Raw genomic sequence first — 19,893 nt, 5'->3', positions numbered from 1 at the left:
ATTTTATTTCAAGTCAGACCTTATGTAAGAGGGTGCAAGTTCAGCAGTCTTTTAGCAGAAGGGATTAGCCGATAATGATCAGTTTTACATGGGATATACAGCACAGAAACAGGCCATTCGGCCCAACCAGTCCATGCCAGTGTTTATGCTCCACTCGAGCCTCCTCCCGTCTTTCCTCATCTAAATCTATCAGCATAACCCTCTATTCCCTTCTCCCTCATATGCTTGTCTAGCCTCCCTTTAAATACATCCATACTATTCGCTTCAACCACTTCCTGTGGGTAGCGCGTTCCACATTCTCACCACTCTCTGGGTAAAGAAGTTTCTTCTGAATTCCCGATTGGATTTCTTGGTGACTATCTTATATGGATGGCCTCTAGTCAGGCTCTTCCCCACAAGTGAAAACATTCTCTACGTTTCTCTATCAAAACCTTTCATAATTTTAAAGACCTCTATTAGGTCACCCCTCAGCCTTCTCTTTTCGAGAGAAAAGAGACCCAGCCTGTTCATCCTTTCCTGATATGTATACCCTTGCATTTCTGGTATCAGCCTTGTAAAAAATGTTTTCACCATCTCCAATGCCTCTATATCCTTTTTATAATATGGTGACCAGAACTGTACACAGTACTCCAATTGTGGTCTAACCAAGATTCGATACAAGTTTAGTATAACTTCCCTGCTTTTCAATTCACTCCCTCTAGAAATAAACCCTAGTACTTGGTTTGCTTTTTTTAAAATGGACTTATTAACCTGCGTGGCGACTTTGTCATTTGTATATTTGTACTCTGAGATCCCTTTGCTCTTCTACCCTATTTAGATTCTATTTTCCAAGTAATATGTGACCTCCTTATTTTTCTTGCCAAAATGTAATACCTCACATTTATCTGTGTTGAAATTCATTTGCCAATTATATGCCCATTCTGCAAGCTTATTAACATCTTCTTGTAATTTGTTGCAGTCCTCCTTAGTATTGACTCAGTGGTATCATCCGCAAATTTAGAAATTGTGTTTTTGATTCCAAAGTTTAAATCGTTAATATAAATTGTGAACAGCAGCACTGATCCTTGTGGGGCCTCACTTTCCACTTTCAGCCAATAGCTACCCTTATCCCCTACTCTCTGCTTTCTGTCTTGAAGCCAGCTAGCTGCCTATTCTGCTACTTCTCCCCTGATCGCATTCATTAGTCTATTAAGTGGTTATTATAGCAGATCAAAACACCAAACTATTTCAATTTAACAACATTCAATAAAGCCTTCAGGTGCAGTTTTTGGAGCATTTGTTTCCCCAGATATGCCGGTAAGAATGTAAAATTCACAATTTACTCACTGTGCTGCAGTCAAATGCAAAATCCTTATTTAATAACTAAACCTCTGGTTTTAACCATGCCACTGTAAAGATCGTGGACTACTTTTACAGGAGACATAAAGTAGCTGTGAGAAAGAAATAGTGGTTACTACATTCAAAACTGGATACAAGAATAAAAGCACAAAATTGCGAGTACGGTATACATTGGTAATAAAGTATCTCCAATCAGGGGTGCCCAAACTATTGCTCAAGGGCTGGCAAAGCCTCTGGCAATCTGCCTTACAAAGCTCTATTTGTGCTTGGATTTCTTACTCACTGGTTTGTTCTGTATGAATTTCATGGGCCTGAAGGTTGTTCTTGGTAGTGTTGCCTCATTAACAGAGTCCAGCCATGGCTCCACGATAACACTCTTGCCTCTGAACCAGAAGGCTGTGGGTTTAAGTCCCGAGCACAAAATTTATGCAAACACTCCAGTGCAGTAAGAGGGAGTGCTGCATTGTTGAAGGAGCATTTTTCTCATAAGGTGTTAAACAGAGGCACCGTCTGCCCTCGCGGGTGGACGCAAAAGATCCCATGGCACCATTCGAAGAGGAGCATGGAAGTTCTCCCTGGTGTTCTGGACAATATTTATCCGTCAACCAAAATCACTCAAATAGATTATCTGCTCATTATCATATTGCTGTTTGTGGGAGCTTGCTGTGCACAAACTGACTACCCCGTTACCTACATTACAACAGTGACTACATTGCAAAAGTATTTAATTGGCGGTAAAGTGCTTTGGGACATCCAGAGGTCGTGAAAAGCGCTGTATAAATGCAAATCTATCTTTCTTTTTTATTAGTGAATGTATCCTAAATCAGTACACCAAGATGTTAAAATCTGCATTTTGACTTGTATGCAGATTAATTCCTATGTGGCCTCAGAGGCTCCATGGTATACACTCAAGTGGTCCACAATGACAGAGCTTGGACTCTCCTAGTCCACATAATGTGCATTAAGCATATTAATCCTTTTAACAGCCTTCGAGTTGTACTGAAAATACATCGGCAGAATTCAATAAAAATGCTGAACAATCCTGCTGTGGAGAAGCATTGAGCGGAGGGAGGAATTAAAGACTTGCCTCGGGCTTCTCTCAGATACTCCCAACTGAAGGTTTGAATTTTGCAGAAACAGAAAAACACTGTTGGGTTTCTTAGCAGGAAAATGTGTAACATGAAGGCCAAATGTAGATAAAATTGCAATGATATGATAGTGATGTTACGTTAAGCTTTCAGTGTAAATAAGGTTATATTAACATTTGTTGATGCAAATTATATGGAAAAACTCATCATTTATTACATTTAAATTTGCTAAATTTCCAAGCCTTTACACATCTCTACTGTTTCATGGTGTGACATACTTAGAAAACTGTTGAATAATCAGACTTCATCCTTCTGGAGCAAAAATAACTGAACTGCTCCTTGTATCATAGCTTCAACCTTGCAACACGCTGGATAGTTCTGTGCACTTGTGGGGTTACAGTTCATTGGGACAAAATCAAACAATTAAAACAGCTCTCGGAGCAATATTGTGCAAGTAATGCTGCTGTAGTTGTTCGGCCTGCACATCCCCACATTGTAAGATCTTTGATTATTTGGTTTAGAAATTTAACGAGAAATTCCCAGTAGGTCAAAGTAGTCACCAAAACATTTGGCAGAGTAATGTCAAGCCAGCCAATACAAATAACGACATTTTAAAACGCAAATTGTAAATGGTTCAAGAACTTGTAAATGTAAGGAAAGTTTACACACAGTTTCTCCAAGACTTGCATTTGTATAGAACGTTTTTAAGTCCATCGGAAAATCTCAAACAATTCCCATAAAGAGGGTACGACAGTTTAATAGTTAAACTTCACCAATAATCCAAAGGTCGTGAGTTCAAATCCCATTATGACAAATTGTGACATTGAATTCAATAAAACTAGTCATTTGTACACTGGCACTGGAAGAAAAATGACCGTGAAAGTCACCAGAGTGTTGTAAAAACACAGCTGGTTCACTAATAGCCTTCAGGGAGGAGAAACTGCCACTCACTCATACCAAACTGGCCTCTGTGAATGTAGTCCAACACTACAGGGTAATGCTCTTAATGCTCTCAGGGATCGACAATAAATCTTGCCTTGTCAGTGTCGCCACATCCCAAGAATAAATAAAATCAAATTTACATGGAATTACTCTGAAGTGCATGACTGCAGTAACAGCAAACAGGTCAGCCAATTTTGAACCCAGCACAATCCATGGGAGCTTTAACACCCACCCAAGCCTCTTGAAAGTCTCATCTGAAGGACGGCACCTCTGACAATGCAGCACTCCCTCAGTGCTGCACTGGATAGCCAATCTAGATTGTGTGTTCAAATCCTAGAGTGCAAATTGTTGCAGTAGAGCGGGACCTAGGGGTACTTGAGCACGAAACATAAAAGGTTAGTATGCAGGTACAGCAAGTGATCAGGAAGGCCAATGGAATCTTGGCATTTATTGCAAAGGGGATGGAGTATAAAAGCAGGGAAGATTTACTACAGCTATAAAAGGTATTGGTGAGGCCACACCTGGAATACTGCGTGCAGTTTTGGTTTCCATATTTATGAAAGGATATACTTGCTTTGGAGGCTGTTCAGAGATGGTTCACTAGGTTGATTCCGGAGATGAGGGATTTGACTTATGAGGAAAGGTTGAGTAGGTTGGGCCTCTACTCATTGGAATTCAGAAGAATGAGAGGTGATCTTATCGAAACGTATAAGATTATGAGGGGGCTTGACAAGGTGGATGCAGAGAGGATGTTTCCACTGATAGGGGAGACTAGAAGTAGGGGGCAGAATCTTAGAATAAGGAGCTGCCCATTTAAAATGGAGATGAGGCAAAATTTCTTCTCTCAGAGGGTTGTAAATCTGTGGAATTCGCTGCCTCAGAGAGCTGTGGAAGCTGGGACATTGAATAAATTTAAGACAGAAATAGACAGTTTCTTAAATGATAAGGGTTATGGGGATTGGGCAGGGAAGTGGACCCGAGTCCATGATCAGATCAGCCATGATCGTATTAAATGGTGGAGCAGGCACGAGGGGCCGGATGGCCTACTCCTGCTCCTATTTCTTATGTTCTTATGTTGGAGTGATTCTTAAACCCACAATCTCCTGACTCAGAGATAAGAGTCCTGCCAACTGAGGCAAGCTGACACAAGATTGTGCGGAACGGCACAGAAAATGGTAATGAATTTGGATAATTTATAAGCTTAAAGGTATACTTTCTTATTTAAAAAAAAATTACAAATACAACTTCAGGCAAGTAAAAAAACAACAGCTAGAACGTCTTTAAAACATATTTTTCTGCAGCACAGTGCATTTTTGCAGCTGATAGAAAGTACTCAGCGTGGAAGAGTAGCCTGATTTAGTTTCCACTACCCCATCATTCATCTTCAGAAAATTCTAATTATTGTGGTCCCAACAGCTAACAAATACTGATAGTTTTAGTAAGAGCTTAAAAATACCCAACTGGTCTTTTTTTTCCTTTTCAACTTCTAACAGATGTCTATCCAACTGCAATTCCAAACTGGTTCTGAATTGGATCTTTGCCACTGAGGAAAGGGGTTTCCATGCAGATATGCAGCACAACAACGAACTGCATAAAAGACCATCAAGTAAGCTGCAGATACAGGTTTGCAATGTATTCAATCACGATGGATTCCATAAACAACCTTTAATTCCTCAAATACTACCCTGCACTTTACTGACATTTTTATTTGATTTCAAGCAGCACTTTTAAAAGAATCTTGAGCGCATAATCTGGGTTGACACTTCAGTGCAGTACCGGGGGAATGCTGCATTGTTGGGAGGTCAGATGACAATAAACTGAGGCCCCACCTGCCGATTCCAGTAGTTCAGATGGATGCAAGGTGTTCGCCCAGTTTCTGGTCAACATTTCTCTCAAACTCTAGCAAAAAGAAAATGAACTGGTCATTCAGTTCACTTGCTGTTTGTGATGTCTTCTTGTGTTCAAATTGGTTGCCATGGTTGTCTAAAAAAAGTGATTGCACACCAAAAGTAGTGAAGCACTTTGGGCATCTTGAGAACATGATAAGGAGCGAAATAAATGCAAGTTTTTTGATTCTTACTCTGGTTTAAAGTTTAAAAGTCTGCAGGAAGGATGCAGCTTTAAGCAGAATAAAAGACAAGATCAGCCATGATCTTAGAAACATAGAAATTAGGTGCAGGAGTAGGCCATTCGGCCCTTCGAGCCTTCACCGCCATTCAATAAGATCATGGCTGATCATTCACCTCAGTACCCCTTTCCTGCTTTCTCTCCATACCCCTTGATCCCTTTAGCCGTAAGGGCAATATCTAACTCATTTTTGGATATATCCAATGAATTGGCCTCAACAACTTTCTGCGGTAGAGAATTCCACAGGTTAACCACTCAGTGAAGAAGTTTCTCCTCATCTCGGTCCTAAAAGGCTTACCCCTTATTCTTAGACTGTGACCCCTGGTTCTGGAACTCCCCAGCAACGGGAACATTCTTCCTGTCTCTAACCTGTCCAATCCCGTCAGAATTTTATATGTTTCTATGAGATCCCCTCTCATTCTTCTAAACTCCAGTGGATACAAGCCCAGTTGGATCCAGTCTCTCCTCATAGGTCAGTCCTGCCATCCCAGGAATCAATCTGGTGAACCTTCGCTGTACTCCCTCAATAGCAAGAACGTCCTTCCTCAGATTAGGGGACCAAAACTGAACACAATATTCCAGGTGTAGCCTCACCAAAGCTCTGTACAACTGCAGTAAAACCTCCCTGCTCCTAAACTCAAATCCTCTCGCTATGAAGGCCAACATGCCATTTGCCTTCTTCACCACCTGCTGTACCTTCATACCAAACTTCAATGACTGATGTACCATGACACCCAGGTCTCGTTGCACCTCCTATTTTCCTAATCTGTCACCATTCAGATAATATTCTGCCTTGCTGTTTTTGCCACCAAAGTGGATAGCCTCACATGTATCCACTTTATAGTGCATCTGCCATGCATTTGCCCACTCACCTAACCTGTCCAAGTCACCCTGCAGGCTCTTAGCATCCTCCTCACAGCTCACACCGCCACACAGCTTAGTGTCATCTGCAAACTTGGAGATATTACACTCAATTCCTTCATCGAAATCATTGATTTATATTGTAAATAGCTGGGGTCCCAGCACTGAACCCTGCAGCACTCCACTGGTCACTGCCTGCCATTCTGAAAAGGACCCGTTTATTCCGACTCTCTGCTTCCTGTCTGCCAACCAGTTCTCTTCAATACATTACCCCCAGTACCATGTGTTTTAATTTTGCACACCAATCTCTTGTGTGGGACCTTGTCAAAAGCCTTTTGAAAGTCCAAATACACCACATCCACTGGTTCTCCCTTGTCAACTCTACTAGTTACATCCTCAACAAATTCGAGAAGAGTTGTCAAGCATGCTTTCCCCTTCATAAATCCATGCTACTTGGACCGATCCTGTCACTGCTTTCCAAATGTGCTGCTATTTCATCTTTAATAATTGATTCCAACATTTTCCCCCAACCAATGTCAGGCTAACCGATCTATAATTCCCCGTTTTCTCTCTTCCTCCTTTTTTTTTAAAAAAAGTGGTGTTACATTTGCTACCCTCCAGTCCATAGGAACTGATCCAGAGTCAATAGAATGTTGGAAAATGATCACCAATGCATCAACTATTTCTAGGGCCACTTCCTTAAGTACTCTGGGATTCAGCCTATCAGGCCCTGGGGATTTATCGGCCTTTAATCCCATCAATTTCCCTAACACAATTTCCTGACTAATAAGGATTCCCTTCAGTTCCTCCTTTTCGCTACACCCTCGAACCCTTAGTATTTCCGGAAAGTTATTTGTGTCTTCCTTAGTGAAGACAGAACCAAAGTATTTGTTTAATTGGTCTGCCATTTCTTTGTTCCCCATTATAAATTCACCTGATTCTCTCTGCAAAGGACCTACGTTGGTCTTTACTAATCTTTTTCTCTTCACATATCTATAGAAGCTTTTGCAGTCAGTTTTTATGTTCCCTGCAAAGCTTCCTCTCGTACTTCATTTTCCCCCTCCTAATTAGACCCGTTGTCCTCCTCTGCTGAATTCTAAATTTCTCCCAGTCCTCAGGTTTGCTGCTTTTTCTCGCCAACTTATATGCCTCTTCCTTGGATTTAACACTCTCTCTAATTTCCCTTGTTAGCCATTGTTGAGCTACCTTCCCCTTTTTATTTTTACTCCAGACAGGGATGTACAATTGTTGAAATTCATCTATGTAATCTATAAATGTCTGCCATTGCCTATCCACTGTCAACCCTTTAAGTATCATTTGCAGAGCAGACTCAAGGGGCCAAAGGGCCTAATCCTGCTTCTCATTCTTCTGTTCTAATGTACGCCTTCTTTGTTGCACCCTGTGATATTCAGCTGCCAAAAATTATCACGTTGACTATAAAATAAAGGCCCATTAGTGCCTTCCTTAAGAACATAAGAATTAGGAGCAGGAATAGGTCATCGGTCCTTTCAAGCCTGCTCCGCCTTTCAAAGAGATCATGGCTGATTTTCGACCTCAACTCCACTTTCCTGCCCAAACCCTTGATTCCCTGAGTATACAAAAATCTATCGATCCTAGCCTTGAATATACTCAACCACTGAGCATCCATAGCCCTCTGCGGTAGAGAATTCCAAAGATTCACAGCCCTCTGGGTGAAGAAATCTTTCCTCATCTCAGTCCTAAATGCCAATCCCTCATCCGGAGACTGTGCCCCCTAGCTCTCGACTCTCCAGCCAGGGGAAACAGCCTCTCAGCATCTACCTGGTCAAGCTCCCTCAGAATCTTATACGCTTCAATGAGATGCTCTAGTCCTTCGATGAGACTTGCTCAAATAACCTTTACTCCCAGTGAAGTTTGATACTTAATAGAGCTCACCTTCTTGTGACGAGATGAGTGGTGGCATGTATTCTGGAATATACTCCCTCTCCTCACCAAGACTCTTGGTTCCAGGCTGTGGGAACTGAAGCACATTGTTTTTGCTGACGGGAAATGCTGGGATTTGGTGTGCAAATCCAATGGGCTCAAGGTTGTGAATATAGTCTTCAAGTTCTGACAGGCTGATTCCCATTAGTTTGAAGGCCTGACCAAGATCATCCAAAACAGGATCCGTGCGCCCATCTGGCAATGCAGAAGGAAAGTTTAATGGCACCATGCAACATTATTGTAGAGTAAAGAGAGACAAAGCAGTTTTAAAGTACAATATTGCTACTACTTTCGATAGCTTCATACATTACAACAGTGACTACACTTCAAAAAAGTATCTCAAGCGCTTTGAGATGTCTGGTGATCGTGACAGGCGCTATATAAATGCAAGTCTGCCTCTCTTTTTCATTCAGCCCTACACACCAGCTTGTTTTTGTTGTAGGAGACAACAACCTAAGACACCAAAGCTCCCAATCTCCTCTCCCTCCCTGTGGGAAAGAACCTAGCTTCAGTTTGGGACTTCCTTGTTGTTTCGTAGGAAAACTGTGGTTGTGAACCCACATCCGCTTATACTCTGTGGCAGGAAAGCAGCAGTACACCAACAAGCTGTGCTGTCCATGTCTCTAGTGTTGCCACTTTCCAAAATAACAACCTAGTCTGTCACCGTTGATGACTGGGTGTTAGAGATACCCAATGATTGACCAATGAAATGCAGCTTGTAGTATTTTTATTTCAAAAAATAAGCTGAATTAACTGATCAACTGCAGAATTTACTAAGGCAGCATAATGCAATAGTGCTGCAACATTTCAGTGACAAAATAAGGTCATGTTAAATTGTAGAAAAGGGAAGGTCTTGCATTTATATAAATTTGCATTTATTTAAATTGAAGGCGAACATATCCATCACTGCAGATGTCAAAATAATCAGATTGAACTATTTTGATTTCTCCCATACTTTTTAAACATAGCAAAGCTCTGAACTCCTTTCCAATATCTACCTCATTCTTTCTATGACAGCCATCATCATAGGCAATTCCTCGGAATCGAGGAAGACTTGCTTCCACTCCCAAAGTGAGTTCTTTGGTGACTGAACAGTCCGATACGAGAGCCACAGACCCTGTTACAGGTGGGACAGACATTCGTCGAGGGAAGGGGTGGGTGGGACTGGTTTGCCGCGTGCTCCTTCCGCTGCCTGCGCCTGACCTCTTCATGCTCTTTGCGTTGAGACTCGAAGAGCTCAACACCCTCCTGGATGCACTTTCTCCACCTCGGGCGGTCTTCGGCCAGGGACTCCCAGGTGTCAGTGGTGATGTCGCACTTTACCAAAGAGGCTTTGAGGGCGTCCTTATAACGTTTCTGCTGCCCATCTTTGGCTCGTTTACCATGAAGGAGCTCCGCATAAAGCATTTGCTTAGGGAGTCTCGTATCTGGCATGCGAACTATGTGGCCTGCCCGGCGAAGCTGATCGAGTGTGGTCAGTGCTTCAATACTGGGGATATTAGCCTGGTCAAGGACACTGATGTTGGTGCGCTTGTCCTCCCAGGGGATATCGTTGGTGATATATCTCCAGCGACTTGAGGTGCCTTCTATATATCGTTCATGCCTCACCCTACAGGAGGGCGGGTATTACTACAGCCCTGTAGACCATGAGCTTGGTGATAGATTTGAGGGCCTGGTCTCCAAACACTCTTTTCCTCAGGGGCCGAAGGCTGCAGTGGCGCACTGGAGGCGATGTTGAATCTCCACATCAATGTCTGCCTTTGTTGATAAGAGGCTCCCGAGATATGGGAAATGGTCCACATTGTCGAGGGGCCCGCCGTGAATCTTGATGACTGGGGGCAGTGCTGTGCAACGGGACAGGCTGATGGAGGACCTTTGTCTTACGGATGTTAAGCGCAAGGCCTATGCTTTCATATGCCTCAGTGAATACATCGACTATATCCTGGAGTTCAGCCTCAGAATGTGCGCAGACGCAGGTGTCACCCGCATACTGCAGCTCAACGAAAGAGAGGTTGGGGTGATCTTGGACTTGGCCTGGAGGCGGCGTAGGTTAAACAGCTTCCCACTGGTTCTGTAGTTTAGTCCCACTCCAGCGGGGTGCTTGTTGATTGTGAGGTGGAGCACGGCAGCGAGGAAGATTGAGAAGAGGGTTGGAGCGATGACGCAGCCCTGTTTGACCCCGGTCCGGACATGAATTGGGTCTGTAATGGATCCGTTGGTAAGGATCACGACCTGCATGTCATCGTGAAGCAGGCGAAGAGTGTTGACAAAATTTTGGAGGCATCCGAAACGGAGGAGGACGCTCCATAGACCCTCACGGTTGACAGTGTCAAAGGCCTTTGCAAGATCGAAAAAGGCCATGTACAAGGGCTGGCGCTGCTCCCTTCTGTCGTGATGCAAAAATCATGTCTGTTGTGCCCCGTAGGGGATGAAATCCGCATTGTGATTCCGGGAGGAGCTCCTCGGCCACAGGGAGAAGACGATAGAGGAGAACTCTAGCGACAAATTTCCCAGTGGCTGATAGCAGGGAGATTCCCCTGTAGTTGCCACAGTCGGACTTGTTTCTTTTTAAAAAATGCTCACAATCACTGCATCTCGGAGATCTCCCAGCATGCTCTCCTCCCTCCAGATGAGAGAATGAGGTCATGTATCCGCGCCAACAGCGCCTCTCCGCCATATTCTAACGCCTCAGCAGGGATTCCATCCGCACCCATAGCTTTGTTATTCTTGAGCTGTTTTATGGCTCTACCTACCTCGTGCAACGTTGGAGTTTCACGGAGTTAGTGGCGGGTCGCATGCTGCGGGATGGAGTCGAAAACACTCGAGTCAAAGGCAGAGTCTCGATTGGGGAGATCTTCAAAGTGCTCCATCCATCGGGCCCCGACAGCCTCGGTGTTCTTGATGAGTGTTTCCCCGTTCTTGGCCAGGAGTGGGGTGGAGCCTTGGAAGTTTGGACTGTAGGTGGCCTTGACTGCAGTGAAGAATCCTCGCATATCATGGCTGTCGGCCAGTTGTATCTCCTGTGCTTTCTCCATCCACCATGTTCTTTAGGTCCCGGGTTTTTTGTTGGACCTGAGCCTTGAGCCATCTGAAATGTTGTTTTGCAGCTCCCGAGTTGGGTTGCTGCTTAAGGCTCAGAAATGCTTTGCGCTTGCGAACGATTAATTCTTTGATCTCCTGATCATTTTCATCAAACCAGTACTGATGTTTTCTGAGTGAGTGACCAAGTGTCTCTTCACAGGCACTGGTTATGGAGGCCTGGAGGGCAGACCAAGCGCTGTGGGCATTCAGCATCTCGGGGTCATCAAGGCACGCCAGATTGGCTGTAAGGAGCTGGCTGTATAGGGCTCTCTTAGCTGGGTCCCTAAGTGCCCTGGCATTAACTTTTTTGCGGAACTGCTTCTGCTGTCCCCTCTGCTTTGGGGCAATGTTAATGTTGATGTTGATGGATCGGATTAGGCGGTGGTCCGTCCAGCAGTCGTCAGCTCCTGTCATGGCACGAATGATGCGCACAGCCTTGCGATCCCTGGCTCGGACGATGACATAGTCCAGCAGGTGCCAGTGTTTGGAGCGAGGGTGTTGTCACGATGCCTTGTATTTGTCCCTCTGGCGGAACAGGGTGTTGGTGATGAGGAGTTCATGTTCTCAACATTTTGTCAGGACTAAGGTACCGCTGGAGTTGGCTCTCCCTACCCCCTCTCTGCCAATCACGCCTCCCCAGTGGGCTGTGTCTTTGCCAACCCTGGCATTAAAATCACCCAGGTGGATCAATTTGTCGCTCGTGAGAACGTGGGACAAGGATGTCTCGAGGTTGGAATAAAAACCCTCTTTAGCCTCATCCGTTGCATCGAGTGTAGGGGCGTACGCACTGATGACTGTGGCACATTGGTTCCAAGATAGGGTAATACGAAGAGTCATGAGACGTTCGTTAACCCCCAGGGGGAGTCTTTGAGGCGGTTGACCAGCTCATTCTTGATGGCAAAGCCGACTTCATGAAGGCGGCGTTCTGCCTCTGGTTTCCCTTTCCAGAAGAAGGTGTAACTTCCACCGTTCCTTCAACTGGCCTTCCCCTGCCCGCCGGGTCTCGCTTAGGGCGGCGATGTCAATGTCAAAACGTCTGCGTTCCCGGGCAACTATGGCGGTGCGGCGTTCCGGCCTGCTGCTGTTGGGATTGTCCATGACAGTCCTGACGTTCCAGGTCCCAAACTTCATACAGACGAAGTGGAAGATGCCTGTGCTTGAGTTCTTTCAACGTGGAGTGGCCGCTGCACACCGGCAACCATACGGGCTGAGCTGAGCAAGGTCTTGGTCCAGCAAGGGGGTCCAAGACAACTGGAGACAAGGCACAGCTATAAGCGCCTAATTGCCTACGGCGAGGTGTTGGCCACAAGCTCGACGCCCAGTAGCGCCATTGATGGTAGATAGCCCGAGGCTCGGTTGGGGGGCAGGCATTAGGAAGGTGAAGGAAGCCACACATCCTCACTCAACTACCAGATGAAGTGAGCATAAGCTGCCATTTGCTGAACCTTAATTGATGATTAGTCCTGTGTTGATGATAATACTCTCAACTCAGCAACCAATACCAACGCCAAAATTGTCTATCACAATACTTTGATGTAATCTAGCAGGACAGCACCATGTTTTATCCTGCATACACTACTGCAAAAAACAGAGTTTTCAATTTTGTCTTAATGAAGAAACTTAAGCCTTACCATGTAATACATCACTAATGTATAGTGTCAGCTAGAAAACCATTACATTAGATTACACATGGTTATAGTCACAATGCACAATCGCAGAAACTGAACTGTGTATTAATAAATCCAAAATTTTAATTAATAAGATGTTTGCTATATAAATGCAAATGCCTTCAGGTGCTTTTAAAATTATGAAATGAAAACCACCTTTTAGAACTTTTCAGCAACACATTGCCAAAATAAACACACACAATTATACCAATTTTTAAATTAAACATGTGATGGTTAAATTAAGTTATTAGAATGATCTGGAGTGAAATTCCATTTGGGTGAAATTCATCTTGAGGATACTACAGAATATCAATTATGCCTAACTGCAAATTGGAAACAAATATTTTTGCATTATCTCTCAGAAAAGTAATTGCTATGTGCTGTTCAAATTACTTGGTCCCTTTAGCATTCACTTTTACACCTTACGATTGTTGCACAAAGCTGCAGTGCTCCGTGCTTGTCCGAAAATGTAAGTGCTTATGCGGAAGAATCAATTTTATTTTTTTTATTTTTCATTCCCTTTCCCCATTCCCCCCCTCCAATTCTTTCTCCACTTCCCTCAAAGGTACTGACTAATGATGAAATGCGGTTACCCAGACACTATTCTCCATATAGGAGCTTTGATTGGGAATGTTGGCAGGCGACTTATACATAAGAACATAAGAATTAGGAACAGGAGTAGGCCATCTAGCCCCTCGAGCCTGCTCCGCCATTCAACAAGATCATGGCTGATCTGGCCGTGGACTCAGCTCCACTTACCCGCCCACTCCCCATAACCCTTAATTCCCTTATTGGTTAAAAATCTATCTATCTGTGATTTGAATACATTCAATGAGCTAGCCTCAACTGCTTCCTTGGGCAGAGAATTCCACAGATTCACAACCCTCTGGGAGAAGAAATTCCTTCTCAACTCGGTTTTAAATTGGCTCCCCCGTATTTTGAGGCTGTGCCCCCTAGTTCTAGTCTCCCCGACCAGTGGAAACAACCTCTCAGCCTCTATCTTGTCTATCCCTTTCATTCTTTTAAATGTTTCTATAAGATCACCCCTCATCCTTCTGAACTCCAACGAGTAAAGACCCAGTCCACTCAATCTGTCATCATAAGGTAACCCCCTCATCTCCAGAATCAGCCGAGTGAATCGTCTCTGTACTCCCTCCAAAGCTAGTATATCCTTCCTTAAGTAAGGTGACCAAAACTGCACGCAGTACTCCAAATGTGGCCTCATCAATACCCTATACAGTTGCAGAAGGACCTCCCTACTTTTGTACTCCATCCCTCTCCACTGAAGGCTTCCTGATTACCTGCTGCACCTGCAAACTAACTTTTTGGGATTCATGCACAAGGGGTGAAGCGGAAGTGTGCTGGGCCCATAACCCAGAGGTCAATGGATTGAAACCATTCTCTGCTAGCAGCAAGATCACCTAAAAGAGTTTCATGCACAAGGACCCCAAGGTCCCTCTGCACCGCAGCATGTTGTAATTTCTCCCCATTCAAATAGTATTCCCTTTTTTTGTTCCCCCCCCGCCCTCTCCCCCAAGGTGGATGACCTCACTTTCCGACATTGTATTCCATCTGCCAAACCTTAGCCCATTCGCTTAACCTATCTAAATCTCTTTGCAGCCTCTCTGTGTCCTCTACACAACCCGCTTTCCCACTAATCTTTGTGTCATCTGCAAATTTTGTTACACTACACTCCGTCCCCTCTTCCAGGTCATCTATGTATATTGTAAACAGTTGTGGTCCCAGCACCGATCCCTGTGGCACACCACTAACCACCGATTTCCAACCCGAAAAGGACCCATTTATCCCGACTCTCTGCTTTCTGTTGGCCAGCCAATTCTCTATCTATGCTAATACATTTCCACTGACCCAGTGTACCTTTATCTTCTGCAGTAACCTTTTGTGTGGCACCTTATCGAATGCCTTTTAATTTACTGGAATTCTTTGAGGATATAACGAGCATGGTGGATAGAGGTGTACCGATGGATGTGTTGTATTTAGATTTCCAAAAGGCATTCGATAAGGTGCCACACAAAAGGTTACTGCAGAAGATAAAGGTACGCAGGGTCAGTGGAAATGTATTAGCATGGATAGAGAATTGGCTAGCTAACAGAAAGCAGATAGTCGGGATAAATGGGTCCTTTTTCGGGTTGGAAATTGGTGGTTAGTGGTGTGCTACAAGGATCGGTGCTGGGACCACAACTATTTACAATATACATAGATGACCTGGAAAAGGGGACAGAGTGTAGTGTAACAAAATTTGCAGAAGACACAATGATTAGTGGGAAAGCAGGTTGTGTAGAGGACACAGAGAGGCTGCAAAGAGATTTGGATAGGTTAAGCGAATGGGCTAAGGTTTGGCAGATGGAATACAATGTCAGAAAGTGTGAGGTCATCCACCTTGGGGAAAAAAAACAAAAAGAGGGAATACTATTTGAATGGGCAGAAATTACAACATGCTGCGGTGCAGAAGGACCTGGGGGTCCTTGTGCATGAATCCCAAAGTTAGTTTGCAGGTGCAGCAGGTAATCAGGAAGGCCAATGGAATGTTGGCCTTCATTGCGAGAGGGATGGAGTACAAAATCAGGGAGGTCCTTCTTCAACTGTATAGGGTATTGGCGAGGCCGCACCTGGAGTACTGCGTGCAGTTTTGGTCGCCTTACTTAAGGAAGGATATACTGGCTTTGGAGGAGGTACAGAGACGATTCACTAGGCTGATTCCGGAGATGAGGGGGTTACCTTATGATGATCGATTGAGTAGACTGGGTCTTTACTCGTTGGGAGTTCAGAAGGATGAGGGGTGATCTTATAGAAACATTTAAAATAATGAAAGGGATAGACAAGATAGAGGCAGAGAGGTTGTTTCCACTGGACGGCGAGACTAGAACTAGGGGGCACAGCCTCAAAATACAGGGGAGCCAATTTAAAACCGAGTTGAGAAGGAATTTCTTCTCCCAGAGGGTTGTGAATCTGTGGAATTCTCTGCCCAAGGAAGCAGTTGAGGCTAGCTCATTGAATGTATTCAAATCACAGATAGATAGATTTTTAACCAATAAGGGAATTAAGGGTTATGGGGAGCGGTCAGGTAAGTGGAGCTGAGTCCACGGCCAGATCAGCCATGATCTTGTTGAATGGCGGAGCAGGCTCGAGGGGCTAGATGGCCTACTCCTGTTCCTAATTCTTATGTTATGTTCTTTTGAAAATCTAAATACACCACATCCATCGGTACACCTCTATCCACCATGCTCATTGTATCCTCAAAGAATTCCAGTAAATTAGTTAAACATGATTTCCTCTTCGTGAATCCATGCTGCGTCTGCTTGATTGCACTATTCCTATCTCGATGTCCCACTATTTTCCCCTAATGATAGTTTCAAGCATTTTCCCCACTACAGATGTTAAACTAACCGGCCTTTTGTCTGCCCCCTTTTTTAAACAGAGGCGTTACATTAGCTGCTTTCCAATCCGCTGGTACCTCCCCAGAGTCCAGATAATTTTGGTAGATTATAACGAATGCATCTGCTATAACTTCCGCCATCTCTTTTAATACCCTGGGATGCATTTCATTAGGACCGGGGGACTTGTCTACCTCGAGTCCCATTAGCCTGTCCAGCACTACCCCCCTAGTGATAGTGATTGTCTCAAGGTCCTCCTTTCCCACATTCCTGTGACCAACAATTTCTGGCATGGTTTCTGTGTCTTCCACTGTGAAGACCGAAGCAAAATAATTGTTTAAGGTCTCAGTCATTTCCACATTTCCCATTATTAAATCCCCCTTCTCATCTTCTAAGGGACCAACATTTACTTTAGTCACTCTTTTCTGTTTTATATATCTGTAAAAGCTTTTACTATCCGTTTTTATGTTTTGCGCAAGTTTACCTTCGTAATCTACCTTTCCTTTCTTTATTGCTTTCTTAGTCATTCTTTGCTGTCGTTTAAAATTTTCCCAATCACCTTGGCCACCTTATACGCATTGGTTTTTAATTTGATACTCTCCTTAATTTCCTTGGTTATCCACGGCTGGTTATCCCTTCTCTTACCGCCCTTCTTTTTCATTGGAATATATTTTTGTTGAGCACTATGAAAGAGCTCCTTAAAAGTCCTCCACTGTTCCTCAATTGTGCCACCGTTTAGTCTGTGTTTCCAGTCTACTTTAGCCAACTCTGCCCTCATCCCACTGTCGTCCCCTTTGTTTAAGCATAGTATGCTTGTTTGAGACACTACTTTCTCACCCTCAATCTGTATTCATGGTAGCAGGTAAAAGGGCAGAAATCACAGCCAAATCTGATCATATCTGTAATGTATTTGCTTCATGGGTTCTTTGCTTAAGAATTTAGAGCAACACATTGCTATTAAGAACGAGTTGATTAATTAACAACGGTTTATCACACTACACATTACCAGTTCATCCACTAGGCTCACAACTGCATACTTCATCATGACCTGGACCAATCTGACTGGAGTTTTATTGAGTCTTGCGAACATCACGTGACTGGCTAAGCTCATCATCGAGGAAGACTTGCTCCCACTCAAAGTGAGTTCTCAGGTGACTGAATAGTCCACTACGGGAATTACAGTCTCTGTCGCAGGTGGGGCAGACAGTCAGTCATTGAAGAAAAGGGTGGGTGGGGAGTCTGGTTTGCCACACGCTCCTTCCGCTGCGTGCGCTTGTTTTCTGCATATTCTCGGCAACGAGACACAAGGTGCTCAGCACCCTCCCGGATGCTCTTCCTCCACTTAGGGCGGTCTTTGGCCAAGGGAACTCACAATGCAACAAACTCTACAAACTTGAGAGCATATATTACAATATCCTTACCAGACCCATACACCTGGATGCTCTTTACTTGCTGCATGAGTTGCTACAAAGTGATCAGGAGCAAAAACCTGACTGACTTTACTCCTCCATAATACTCGATGGGAGCCAAGGTACTCACTCAACATGGACCAGGCATCAAACCTGGGACATATCTGGTGTGTCTGGCTTAGCCACTTCTTGCATTAACCAGCTGAGGCCCAAGAAACATTCTCCACCATTTTTTCTAAACCAACTTCTGATATATTAGAAATTCAACTGGTAATACTAAATTCTTTACACAACTGGAATGCTGCTTGCATTTTATGTAAAACAATGAAGGGCTAACTTTACCAAAATAGCAAAGGATTTGGAACAGGTCAATTGGTCACCCCCACTGGGCGAGGATGAAACCGATCCAGAATATAAATGGCAGGGTTTTCCGGAAAAAAATAAAATGGTAGAGGCCATGCCCGTGCCCAAGTTCAAGTTCAAAAGGAGGATATGCAAGTAGCAGCCACGGTCCTGTTCAAGGACAAATAAGATGGAAAGAAAAATATTTTTATAAAGTAAAAGCTCATTTGCACAGCAAAGTAAAAACAGGTACCAACAGTTTAAAAAATGAAGGCTGCTATTAGATCAGCTAAAAGGTTAATGGTAAAGAGGATCATGGACAACAGATATTAATGGGAAAAGCTTTTTCAGCTATGTGAAAAGTCAGAGAACAGTCAAATAATGTGTTGGGCCATTGAAAGATGCTCAAGGAAAGGTTAGAAAGGACTCTCACGGTACCATGGAGATACCAAATGTGTACTTTGCATCAGTCTTCACCCTTGATTGAAGATGGCGTTCAACTGACAATTAAAAGTTGCATTTCGCCACGAGATTGTTAGTATTTTCCCCACATTACAACAGTGACTACACTCCAAAAGTACTTCATTGGCTGTAAAGCGCTTTGAGACGTCCGGCGTTGGTGAAAGTCGCTATATAAATCCAAGTCTTTCTTTTCTTATTAAAATAGATTAACATACTGTTTTGGAAAGAAGGCGGCACCTTAAAATAGGTAGTGTGGCTGGCTTGGATGATATCCACCCAAATGTCCTCAAGCAAATGGGAGGGGACAGGTGCTATGAAAGCTCCTTGCCCATACCTTTAATAGCTCGCGCGAGTCTGGGACTGCTCCCTCAGTCTGGAAGGAGACTGGCATACTTCCAATCTTTAAAAAAGGGGGATAAGGCAGAACTGGGTAACTGCAGGCCCATTAGCTTGACACCAGTAGTGGGCAAGATGCTTGAGGGAATCATTAGGAACGCACTATATGCCTACTTAGACAGAGATGACCATATGAGGGACATGCAACAAGGCTTCCGAAAAGGGTCGTGTCTTACTAATATTATTGCATTTTCTGAAGAAGTCACCAGGATAGTGGACGAGTGAAATCCAGTATACGTTGCCTAGCTGGATTTTCAGAAATATTTTGATAAGGTACTGCACAAGAGACTTTTCTACAAGATAGCATCTTCTGGAATTAGTGGTAATCTGCTGCGCTGGATTGAGAATTGAGTGATAGCCTGTAGACAGAAAATGGATGTCTATGGATTTGGATCTACTTGGAGACCATTCACCAGTGGTGTCCAACAGGGATCGGTGTTAGTACCTTTTCTCTTTACTATTTTCATTAATGATCTAGCTGTAAGTGTTGAGGAATTATCCGCAATATGTGCGAGAGTTAGCACTATTGAGGATGCTTGACTACTGCAAGCAGATCTAGATGTGCTGAATCATTGGTCCCGTGGCTGGCAAATGATGTTTAAATTAGAAAAGCAGTGTTATACATGGGGGCAGGGCACAATTCTGAACATACAGGGAAAAGAATGAAAGGCAGTGGTGAAAAAAAAAATAGATCTGGGCATTTTAGTACATTCATCTCTAAAGGTTTTTGACCAATGCCATGAAGCTACAGCTAAAACGAACAGGATGCTAGGGTGTATTTACAAGACAATACATTGTAAAAAAAAAAGAACACCATTTTGTC

At 43.8% G+C, this 19,893-nt stretch overlaps 1 protein-coding gene across 2 annotated transcripts in view; it reads right to left on the bottom strand.

Annotated features, from left to right (window-relative positions):
• The window catches only part of taf3 (TAF3 RNA polymerase II, TATA box binding protein (TBP)-associated facto), a 207,599-nt gene that overhangs the window by 170,106 nt on the left and 17,600 nt on the right, over positions 1–19,893 (bottom strand). Inside the window, exon 2 of one of the 2 annotated variants that reach the window (XM_070897123.1) lies at positions 8,271–8,513. The exons of the other annotated variant lie outside the window; for it this stretch is intronic. Coding sequence (XP_070753224.1) covers positions 8,271–8,513 — 243 coding nt within the window. The remainder of the gene's footprint in view (positions 1–8,270; positions 8,514–19,893) is intronic. 2 annotated transcript variants of the gene reach the window in all.

The sequence above is a fragment of the Pristiophorus japonicus genome, chromosome 13 (assembly GCF_044704955.1).
Source record: "Pristiophorus japonicus isolate sPriJap1 chromosome 13, sPriJap1.hap1, whole genome shotgun sequence".
Taxonomy (NCBI): Eukaryota; Metazoa; Chordata; class Chondrichthyes; family Pristiophoridae; genus Pristiophorus; species Pristiophorus japonicus.
This window is presented reverse-complemented; position numbering and strand designations above follow the sequence as displayed.